The sequence below is a fragment of the Stegodyphus dumicola genome, chromosome 7 (genome assembly GCF_044657685.1).
Source record: "Stegodyphus dumicola isolate Sdum_Otavi_A_Nest chromosome 7, ASM4465768v1".
Classification (NCBI taxonomy): Eukaryota; Metazoa; Arthropoda; class Arachnida; order Araneae; family Eresidae; genus Stegodyphus; species Stegodyphus dumicola.
This window is the reverse complement of record NC_140774.1, coordinates 185437340-185449560: the sequence shown is the minus strand read 5'-3', so window position 1 is coordinate 185449560 and position 12221 is coordinate 185437340. Positions and strand designations below refer to the sequence as shown.

Here is a 12221-nt window from a genome sequence, read left to right as displayed (position 1 = left end):
TAGTAATTAAAGTTAATGACCTAAAACTGCAATAGCACAGGTTAAATTCCTTGCATAAAACATGGAATAATAAGCTATCATTCATTTATTCTTTGCGAATGAGATTTTGTATTTACAATATAACACTGGGAGTTTTTAAGGCTTAAATGAATACATTCCATTTCTTTGTTGAAATAAAAACATACTTTTTAATTTTAGAAGATTATTACTCACATTAGTTTGAATCTTAATCTGGATTTTATTATATATCACTAAATTTTCCCACATAGAAACCTAGTGAGTAATTATGTTAGCCTTTGTTTACATGCATGAAGATATTTCTATCGGAGACTGTAATAAGGTATGCAAAGTCTCAGCTATCTTCTTTCAACCAGGCACTTAAATTTCCAAGCATAATATTCCAATTTCTAATGCATGTGTTAATAGTAACAAGACCACTTAAATGAAGTTAACCTGAATTAAAGTAATCTGATAAGTTTCATGTGCAGTTGTACTTAAATTTACTTTGAATTTCTTTATTTGTTCCCTCTTAATATCGGATAAAATTATGTTGCTTATAGTCATTGCGTGACTGATACACGTCACTGAAATGTAAAGATTTCCAAGTATCAGCAGCAAACGAAAATCTTGTTTTGAATCCTACCTTCCGGACAAATTTTGGTTCTACTAAGAGAAGAAATTTAGCAAAGTGAGATCAGAAGTATATTCTAAAAAATTCAAATCTGCCCTTAAATTGACACTGTCTTAGTTTAAACCAGTGGTCGGCAAACGTATTAGCCAAGGAGCCAAATATGAACATTACAACAATTTAAAAAAAATTGGGAGCCAAATCTGCTTGTTTAGTAAACTTTTATTACACTAAATAAAACTAAATTTAATACTTAATATTTATTAATGCGAACAATGTGCTTGCATCTCCTTCGAAAGTTTGAGTAAGTCAGGTTTGTATGTTGTTGTTTTAAATTTTAGGCATGGTGATTTCTCAGTTTACTCTTGATAATGTTCATGCTTGAAAAATATTACATATTGTTCGCACATATATGTAGAACCAAAAAGGTAAATAATAACAAACACGAGCTTTTTCAGCTGATCGTAAGAGTCAGGAATACTATTCCAAGCGTAGAAAATGATCATGTCTTCCTTCTCCAGGTCATTCAAAGCAGACCACTTGTGTTGTGAACTAAGATCTTTTTTCTTCTCCAATATTTCCAATTCAACACAAAGGCGTTCGAATTTAGAGCGCCATATCTCCTTGTTTTTTAAATCCAGCAATTGTATTTCAAAGCTACCAATGTCAATTTCAACTCGGTTATTATGCCATTAAGAGGATTTTTGACAAATGCTAAAGTTGCTCTGCTGTTTTTAAATTCCTGAAACCTGCTGAGAAAGGCTTCCCTCATATTTAAAATTATTGTTTTAAAATGGTGTTTATCAATAGAGGAATTATTTTCTTGGCGATGCTTCAGCAGGCTCGGAAAGTGTAACAATGTTTCCTTTTCAAAATCCTGTGCAAAAATGGATAATTTGTTTTCGAATGTTATTACTTCTTCTAACACTGAAAAAATTAAGTTTCCTTTCCCTTGTAATTTACGATTAAGTTGATTTAGATGAGGCATAACGTCTACCATGAAATAAAAGTTTTGGATCCACGGATCGTCTGCTAGTTCTGGATAGTGAACGCCGTTCTCAATGAGAAATGCTTTAATTTCCGGAAAAAGGGACGCGAAACGTTTTAAAACGTTCCCTCTTGATAACGAACATACCTTGTTATGAAGCAGAAGATCAGCGTACTCAATCTCCATTTCAAATAAAAATTCTTTGAATTGGCGATGATTAAGAGCTTTAGCTAAAATGGAGTTGATAATGGTAATCACTAATTCCATAACTTTACAAATTTCTTCCAGAAATGTTTGCTCACAAAGCACTTCTTGGTGAATGATACAATGGTAAACAAGTATCTCGTGATTAATTTTTTTCTTTCAAAATAGCAACAACCCCTTTCTTAAGCCGGTCATACTTTAGGCCCCATCTGTTGAAATCGTGACAATTTTATCGAGGGGAATATGATGCTTATCCATACACTCAATTACAGTATTGGCGATATCGTCTCCACGCGTCTGACCTTTGAGTGGCAATAATCCTAAAAGTTCTTCTTTAGGGCCTGAATGAGACAAAAATCTCACAAAAAGTAAAATTTGCGCTGTATCATTTATGTCACAAGACTCGTCAATTGCTATTGATAAAGCCGAAACCAATTTCAGATCTTCGATATGCTGGGTGGTTATATTCGAACACATTTGTATTTGTACTAGAGCCGCACTTAAGGAGTCAAAGAGCCACATGCGGCTCTGGAGCCGCACTTTGCCGACCACTGGTTTAAACAACTTATTTTTATATGTGAATAAGCTGTATTTAAAACTTGAAGCGTTTCTTTTAAAACATCAATTTGCCAAATTAGTTAATTAATAAAATAAAAACCATGAAAATTATTTAAAACAGGTGAAATGAAAATTAGTTAAAATAATAACCATTGTTAAATTTAATTAAACCATGATGATCCTATTTTTGGTTAGTATTTGAATGAAACCTAAGTTCCATTCAAATCCCTTCAGCTAAGAAATAATTTTCATTTTCTGACAGCAGTTTTTTGAAGTTGTACTGAATATTAAAATAACTTCTACCGTACGATTCTTCCTGGTTTATATTTTTTAAGAAAGTAAGTAAAAAAATATAAAAAGAGACTAAGGTATACTTTTTTTAACTCTTTATCGATGTCACTTAACTCCTTAATTTTTATTTCGAGTACTTTTCTGTAATCTTCATGCTTCCAATCGGCTTCCGAATTTAAGTGTACCATTTCCTTCGCTTCTTCTTCTAAAACAACAGTCATCGATCCCTGTGAAAATACAATTTAAAAAACATGACCTATTCATCTACAGATAGAATAGAACAGATTTCGTAATATTATTATAAAGAAGTATATAATATTTGTAATATATATATAACATATTTGTATATATAACATAACGTTTTTCCGATTAATTAAAAGTACTATATCTTTCTGATCTATTTCTACACCCTTCGCTGTTACCTTAAGAAAATGATTACTTTTGATTTTTCAAGAAAAGAACTTGATAGCTTAGAAAGAACTTGATAGCTTTCACTCCTTATCCTTGCATTTGAAAGTCAAGTTTGGGAAATATACTGCCCGACAGAGAAAATGTACCATATTAAAGAATGATCAGAAAGATGTAAAACATCGTACGTATATAGATATATGATTAAACTCCTAACAAATGATTTAATTTTCAAGGATGTGCAATGATAAATATTTAATTGCTTAGCATCAATAAATTGCCGCTATGTTGTGTTATCTTGTGTTATCGTCATATGTTGTCATATGTTGTGTTATCGTACATCACACACGCCTTTGTTTTCAATGATCTTCGTTTTCTACAGAAGAAAAGGTTTCTAACTGACGTTTATTCATATCCCACAAATACTCGATTGGTAAGAAAATCGGGTTGGCCAAGGAAGCAGTTGTACATCTTGCAATATATTTAGGGTGAAACATATAGCGTGTGGCCAACGTTTATCTTGTCAAAAATGGACGTCGGTAATACTCCGAAGATACGGAAGAAGTTAGAGCTGTAGCGCGTCATCCGCAAAGAGGAATCCTATTATGCACCTACCTGTAATGTGCCACAAAGACGAATAGCTATTAGAACTAATGGCAATTCAAACTATTATTTTTCTATGACAGCTATGCGTTGCTCGAAAATGGTAGAAGCTTCTGGCCAGTTGTCAAGTCGTCTCCTCTCCTTCACCAACAGAATTATTATTTGTGAGGCAAATGCGACATTTATTGCCAAAGTTCGGCATCCGCGCAACTGTTACAATTACAAGCATTCACGGCAATGGATCACTTTTAAAGGAAATGGACGCTTTTGTAAAGGGCGGCTAGATACCAAACCTGCATTTGCTGATCAGTGCAAAACTGTCTGCGTTGACTCCGCAGACGTCGTGTCGATATTAAAACCGTTTGTGCTGATAAGTGTTCTATTATGTTTGTTTTCCGTTCTCCTGACCCCCTACACGTATATTATCACCCAATCCGACCAACCAACGATGCAGATTTTGGCATCAGTTTACGACTTCTCCGTGACATGGTGCAAAGATCAACAAGCGACCATGCGATGTAACAATGCTACAGGGGACTAACATGACGCACTTCGAGGACTCGTCTCATTGCTGATACTTTGTAGATCAATGTCTTAAAGGTATTACCTTGTCTTCTGCTTTTACCAAACTCGAAAACATCAAGAAAATTCCGTATTACAGCTGTGACCATGCCAAATGAGCTTTTGATTGTAATTTGGTTGCTTATATCCTGAATGCTATGCCTGGTTTAACTTCGTAAATGTGTTTTCCTATAGAAATTTCCAGGGCGTTTGTTCTTCATGGTGTGGCGCTTTCTCTTCTAGTCAATGCATATCAACATGACATCCGATGGTTGATAACTACACAATTAACTAACTGATCGTGTTGTAAAACGTTACGCTTTTATGACCGATGGCGACAGTTAAGGATACATGAAAAATGGAAAATCTCTTCCCCCATCCATTGATTTTTCCAATTTGACACTAGATTGACAAAACAACAACAGCTGATTGACAATTGGGGAAATAGGAGTCTTTAAGAAATGGTTGAAGATGCAAAAATTAAGTAACTTGAAAATGTTGAAAATCAATAAAAATTTACTGCATTTTTTTTTTTTTTTTTTTTTTTTTTTTTTTTGGCACTTGCTTAGAAAATTATTCTGCAACTTTTAGATTAATAATCAGTTCTGTTTACTTGACGGCAAAAAGGTAAAATATTAGAATAAATCTGGGAATGATTAATTTTTAAACGTAAATTATCTTTCTTATTTAATTACTTCTTTTACATTTACATGAAGGAAACCCCGAACTCGGAGTATATAATTCAAAACTAGATATTTCCGTGAAATGTAATTTTATCGCTGGCAAAATTGCAAAATTAGGTTGCGGATTAGAGGAAAGTTTGTAATATTTCGCGAAAATTTTGTGGCCTTAGATATTTGTGGCGATATTAAAAAGAAATATGTCTATTAATTACATAATAGTAATGCAAATAACAGTTGCATAGTTCAATAAGTATTATTATTATTTTGACATAAAATCTAATCTTTTTCCCGAAATAACGTACCTATTTTTATGTATATTTCGATTTTACGATCGTACGTGCAATTTTTAAAAAATTAGTTCTCAAAATTTTAGTTCCACAATGTTAATTCAATTTTTAAATATTTATTAATATCTCTATTTTTATTACACTTAATTCATTCCTTCTTTCACACTTAAAAATTTAGGATTAATCGAAATAAAATTCGCTGATATTTTCTGATTTATTTTTTAAAATTTAAATTTGTAATATTTAGTATTTTTTATAATTTTTTAGAAAACGTTTTGAATTATAACCTATAAAATTTTTACCATAACCTTAAAACAAATGTATTTCTATGCATATTTGCAAAGATTAGAGCTTTTATTCAAAATTGTAAAAGATATACGTGAATTTATACATTGGCGAGTTTTGGAATTTGACATATTTGTTATAAGCGATAATAACGCCAAACGTACTTTACGCATTTTGTTAAATTTATTTGAAAGAATGAATGGTGCACCTTCTTTCCGCTCGTGCACAATGAAAAAAGGGAAAAGAAAATAGGTTACTAAAATCAAGAGTTTCGTCAAATGAATTATTCTCGGCGAAAATTGAAAAACGTGCGCCAAGGTAAATTTATAAATTTATAAATTTCTTATCAAATTTTACAAAATGTAATACTTGGGCATAATCTGAGTTAAAGAGTCGAAGTATGAGAAAAAAATACGTTATGTTATTTCAGAAAAAAGTCCAATTTTGCGTCAAAATACCTATGTTATAATAATGGTATATATATATATATATATGTAATGCATATTCTAAGTAACGCTTTCTAGACATAAAAAACGCAAGTGAAATGTCCTCATTATTTTTATTATAAGTTTTATTATGAGCTTCACTGATTATTATGACTTTTAAATCAATGCTCATTTAAAAAAGTTTAATATTTTTTTTTTGTTTTTGTTTTTTAACATTACATCCAACAGCCAGTAACACTTCCCAGATACGGAATTAGATTGTTTAACATGATTTTGTTTATAGGCAATGACTGACGATAATTGCTTAGTAAACAGCCATCTTCTTATTGCAAAAGTCTAGCAAACATTCTCTGTATCCAGAATCTGATTTGAAATTTTAGTTTTGTTTTAGATTTTGATTCGATTTACTTTGTACTACTATTTTCCTGCAAATTTCATATGTAGGATTAAAAATATTTATATATGAAAAGTAATCTAAAACTAAAATAAAAATGAAAACGCTAGGATAAATTTCGAAATTTGTGTATTTATCTGGCATTTGAGAAAAATGTTTAGTATTCTCGAAATCTGATAAAACTGCCTAAAATTTTCTAAATTAACCGGAAAAATTTGTCATAAGATAAAATGATTGCCGTAAACATAGTTTATTGAAACATTGCAGAAACTAAGTATCTTTGAAAAACTCCTGTGAGTATTGAAACAGTATGCTTAGTGCATTAATTTTTAATTTTTGCTTGCTTGGTGCTTTAACTTTTGAAAAACCTATGTTAAAATAGGAAAAATAACAAGTATCTTGCTGAAAAATTTTTATATATTAATAATTATTTTGAAAATAAAAATATACGACATTTGAATACCATGAAAAGTTCTATGAAAATTTATTCAACCTTGTCGTCCAGCACGGATTCTTTCCTGCAGATGTCGTCATGAAGCTGACTGATTTTGTCTTTGATATATTTTATAGTGGATTCAAGATTTTCATGCATCTTTTTCTTAGTGCCGAATTCAGCATCCAGTGCACGGCAACATTCCTTTTCATATTTAAGCTACAGATTTTATGAATTTGTTATTAAAAACGATGTAGGAAAAACATATTAAATATTAAAAATATCACATTGCTTTAACCTTCACGTTTAAAACCAATACTGTAAAAGAAATTACAATTTAATTAAATGTTAATAAAGCTTTCCCTCTTGGCGCCTAATAATTGACATTTAATGGAAAATATATCAATACCGTACTTATGTAAGTTTCTGTTACGTCTAGGAAGCTTATCTTAGTGCCTTGCAAATCCTGCTAGATTAAGAAGCGAATTATCCCTATAGTCTGAAGCATATCACAAAGTGAACGAATATTAAAATAACCTTTTTACTAAAATCTTTAAATGACCAAAAGGCACTACTTGTGCCACCACTACTTGCAGGTATTTAATATAACATGAGATAAAGTTAAATCCAAATGTAGATAACGTAATCTAAGACTAGACACAAAGGCAGAATACTTAAGCTGTTCTCAAAATAATTAACGACACTTATTAAAACGCAGGCTAACAAGATGCTAATGCCGGAATAAGGCAGAGATGGCGATGGTACGTAACTGTAATGAGAGGCTGCCAGAAGTTTCAACTCTAAACTTTTAAACCCTCAGCTTAAATACACGACAAATAATTTACATTTTGGTAAGGACTACGGAAAGAAATTAAAGTAAACGTTCGAATTGCTCTAACTGGTTAATTAGCATAAAATCTTACACTTAAATAGCAGTTTATGCATTAGAATCTTTTTTTTTGGAAGGGAGAGGAAGGGAAGGTTAACGATTTGTTAATACGATGTTACTTTTTTTAAATATACGACAGTTTGTTTCCGAATGAAAAAATATTCTTTTGTAAACGTGTGACTTTACAAAAACCGTTTCGTTCCACTTATATACTCCCTTAACATTTGCGAAGTCATTCGTCCCCCTCCCGGGGCTTACCAGCGGCCGAGCGGTAAAGACGCTGGCACTGGTAGTTCGGTCCGAGTTTCGAATCCCGCGAACGGGCTGGCTGCATGGACATTTTCGTGGTTTTCCCCAAGTGTAACGTGTATACATACGAGCCAGATTCTCTTAGAAAGTTCTCCACGAAGGCATCCCTTCCTTTGGGCAGATAGTCCTCGTGTGCTTTACTATAATTGAATAATCCAATCCAATAATCCATATTCCCCCCCCGGCCGACGAATAAAACATTTAGCGTTTTGCATCAGAAAATCCCCTACCACCTTTTCTTTAAACCTTTTGTTGATATGTTACACATTTGCACATGTTATATAGTTCACATAATATCACTCAAATACTTTTAATAAAATTTCATACGAGAAAATTTTGATTGGCAGCCCGTTTAACCCAACATGACGCATTTTCCGAACCAAACAGTTAAGTTTAACATATCAGTTTCTCTTTTAATTCATAAAAGTTCCATGTCATAAAGACTAATCTGAGATGAACATATTAGTTAACAATCTATTTCTTTTATTGTTCATAAAATCTATATTGTGAATATTACATCCGAATGCATGAAGTATTTATGCAAGATTTTCATTCAACTGACTCGAATGGCATCAACACGGCATACCGGACAGCAGAGACATATTATTTTCGTCCCTATGTTAATACTAATGCAACGCAGAAACTGTTTAAATAAAATCAGGAAACGGTACAGGAAAAAAAAAATTCTCGAGGATATTTTTTGGAAAAGTGTTAATTATATCGCATTATGATTTCTTTCATAGCCTTTTATCGCCTTTTTAAAATTTGAATGTGAAACTAAACATTGTATATTGAGGTATAACAACAAAAACACATATATTTTTATTCTTAAGGGGGCTCATACACCTTAAACCCCTTATGATCTTCGAATATGCAACTGTTGCAAGAATTGGGATATTTTATTTATGTTAAAAGCAATTACTTCCAACCTTTTACAGCTGACTACGTAATATAGCTGCTTTTGAAACTAGTAACCAGAAAGTTTGTGTTACCACAAATATTTTTGTAATTTAATCTTCTTTGTGACAAAATATTTCGCCATGTTTCCACCTTGCGCGCATGATATTTTAAAAATGGCTAATGGTACATCCTTGAAATTGGATGGAATTCTTTATATGGGCACTATTTTCTAACTGAACCAAAAATCTGACGAATATTTTAATATTGAAAAAATTTATGGACGAAAACATTACAGATTTTTTTTAACAAAATACATTTTATAAACTCAACTCAAAATAAAATAAAAATTTAACATAAAATTTTTAGAATTTTAGGTTCACAGTAGTTTCCAAATCTTATAAATGTTATATATTAAATATAGAATTAAATTATGCAACAGAATGTTTTAAACTGTGCGCGCAAGGTGGAAACATGACGAAACATTTTGTCACAAAACGGATTAAATTATTAAAATATTTTTGGCAACACAAACTTTCTGATAACTATTTCAGGAAGCAGCTATATTATGTAGTCAGCTGTAAAAAGTTGGAAGTAATTGCTTTTAAAATAAATAAGTTATCCCTATTCTTGCAACAGTCACATATTCTCAGTTCTTGCTAGTTTTAAGGTGCATCTGCCTTTGGCGGTGGTATCTGCCAAAGGGAGGGGTGCCCCGGAAAGAACTTTTTAAGAGAAACTGTCTCATTAAAGAATATTTATGAACAGTTGCACAGGTTCAATACTATTATTTGTATAACTTTGATAGGAAGGAAGAAAAGGAATATTTTGTTTCAAAATAAATACAGTAATTTAATCAATAGATCATATTGAATCAGAATTGCACATTTCATTTATAAAATATTGCACCACTAAATATCTCTTGAACGAATGGTAGTAGACTTAAGGATCCAGTATAAGGAGTTAATCAAAATGCAGGGATTTTTTTTAAGCTTGGGACAATTTTGGTCACGTGATGGCTTTTAGTAGGAGAATACATAATTTTAATTTCAAAGACAGTTGCCCCTAAAATCTAGAGAAAGAAAAGAAAATTAATGCAAATTCTTTACGGAAGAGAAATGGAAAAATATGTGCATGAATTTCAGGTTACCGTTGCAGAAATACCAAATTCCAAAACATTCTTCTTTAACGAAATACAACTTATATATGACTCCAATATTTACCGTTTTCACCTTTCTTTTTATCGTACGAAAGCGGTTTTACGTTATGTAATTTTCATAATTTCTATTAAGGATTAGTTTTGAATTTTTCAGATCAGGATTTTTTAACCTGTTAAGTGGAATGCCCGAACAATTTCAGGCTTTGCTCTAATGCCTGAAACGTCCTATCTCGGAAGTTTGTTGAGTCACTGCTAAAGTCACCGCTGAAGGGGTTAAAGGCCTTTAGTAGGATAAAGAAGAGACTGTCTGATTTAGAGTCAACCGAGGCGTCTACCAGAACGGCTTCGAGGTAACCGTGATCATTTCCAGGAGCTCTTTATTGTAGAACCAACTTGAAGGACTAATTTCTGGGCGCTACATTTGACTGCGCGGTTTTGCACGCAGCTCAAAGAACCCAAAAGGTCAGAAATACTTTCACTATGCGAGCAGTGAGAATTTCTGCTTGGCATTTCGAATCCAACATAACGTCGTCATGTAAACTAAATTCTTGAAAATATTGTGGCTCTCTCCGAATAATCCAAATTAATTGCTGAGTTCGAGAAGCTTTTAAGGAGGTATTTGCTATATAAAAATTAAAATTTTATGTAATTTTATCTAAAATTTTATCTAAAATGTTACGTAATGATATTACATAGTCTAAAAAATAATTTTTTTAAACTTTTCTTTAATGTTGAGTGGAAAATTTAATACCAATCGTTCAAGAGACAATTATCCGTGAAGGTCGTTTTTGAAATAGTTTATGTTCAGAATAATAAACTGATGATTATATATTGATTTTAGAAACAGAAAATATCTCTTAGGGATAAATGACAGTTCTTACTTCTCCACGAAGTCTTTCTATCTCAGAAGTAATCAATGAATTTTCATACAAGCGTTTCTCTAAATCAGATCTAAGCCTGGAATTAAATTCTTCAGATTTTTTTGCAGTCAGTTCTTCAAAGTTTTGGTAAAAATCTTTGTTTTGTGCCACAATCTTAGCTCTTGCGTCTAGTTCCTGAGAAAATAATAGTTATGCTAAAAAAAAATATTTTCATGGCCAGAAAAATTCCAGTTGTCATGAAGTGCATTATTTAAAATAATTTTTTTAAATGCATTATTCACAACGGGGTCATTAAAACAGCTATTTGGTTTTTAAAAAAGTAGGAAAAAAAGAAATCCTGCAAATTACATCACCACTTTAACTATTTGTGACTAAGTATAATTGTAAACATTGTACTACGGTCAAAGATCATAGAGATTCTTTGGTATGGTATCCTCATTGTACTTCTGCTTTTAGTGTTCTTGCCTTTCTTTTACTTCGTCTTATACTTAACTAATGATTTGATAATAAAATTAAATGGCGTTTTTAATAAATAGCCCGGAAAATGTTAAAAATTTCAACAATTATCCCTTGTCATGGTACGACGAAAAGCTCTATACTTGGATTGCGTAAAATGCAAAAAATACCTTTCGGCTAATCTTTAACAGGAAATAGCGAAGAAAACTACATTTTTCAGTCCATATTTTTGTGAACTATTTGGAAGTCCGTGAATAGTTTTCTTCTATTCGTGATTTGTTTCTTTTATACATGTGCAGAAGTAGTTTACACATTTTTAAAACGATTTCGATAAAGAAAAAAAAAATCTGATAAAAAACAAAAATCTGTTATTTAGAATAAGAAATATTATCTACTAATTTTAAATTTATTCTTCTATCAAAATACCGCATGTAAGCAAACTGTCGTTTCAAGGATATGTTTTTGAGAAATATTCTTATAACACTGTAAGTATTTTCTTCTTCCTTTCCTCATGCCTTCGTGTTGTAATTGTAAACATAGGCCACGCGTATTTGAAAGGTCCAGGATTCGAGTCCCGGCGAGGGGATTGCACATTTTTCATGTCTCATGCTTCAAAAAACCCAATGACTTTATAAGTGGTGCCCCAAGTAATAAATGGTGGCGGACAATAACTCGTCACCACCAGGATTTGGCGACTGGGTACCCTCATTCCTAGTCGCCTTTAAAAGGGAGGAGTATATAAGGTATTTTCTCCCTCATTTCCGCATACCTTCGTGGTGTTATTGAAAGCATACTCGATGCGTATTTCAGAGGTGCAGAGCTCGAGTCCCAGCGCGGGCTCTGCATATGGCTCCTACTTAA

The 12221-nt window shown here is 32.0% G+C and overlaps 1 protein-coding gene across 2 annotated transcripts in view; it reads right to left on the bottom strand.

Moving 5' to 3' along the window:
• Positions 1 to 12221, bottom strand: part of LOC118195865 (uncharacterized) — a 48489-nt gene that overhangs the window by 17996 nt on the left and 18272 nt on the right. For both annotated transcript variants that reach the window (XM_085819791.1, XM_085819792.1), the window contains 3 exons: positions 10905 to 11078; positions 6830 to 6988; positions 2753 to 2896 (listed from right to left, as the gene is read on the bottom strand). In XM_085819791.1, the coding sequence (XP_085675917.1) occupies positions 2753 to 2896; positions 6830 to 6988; positions 10905 to 11078 (477 nt within the window). The remainder of the gene's footprint in view (positions 1 to 2752; positions 2897 to 6829; positions 6989 to 10904; positions 11079 to 12221) is intronic.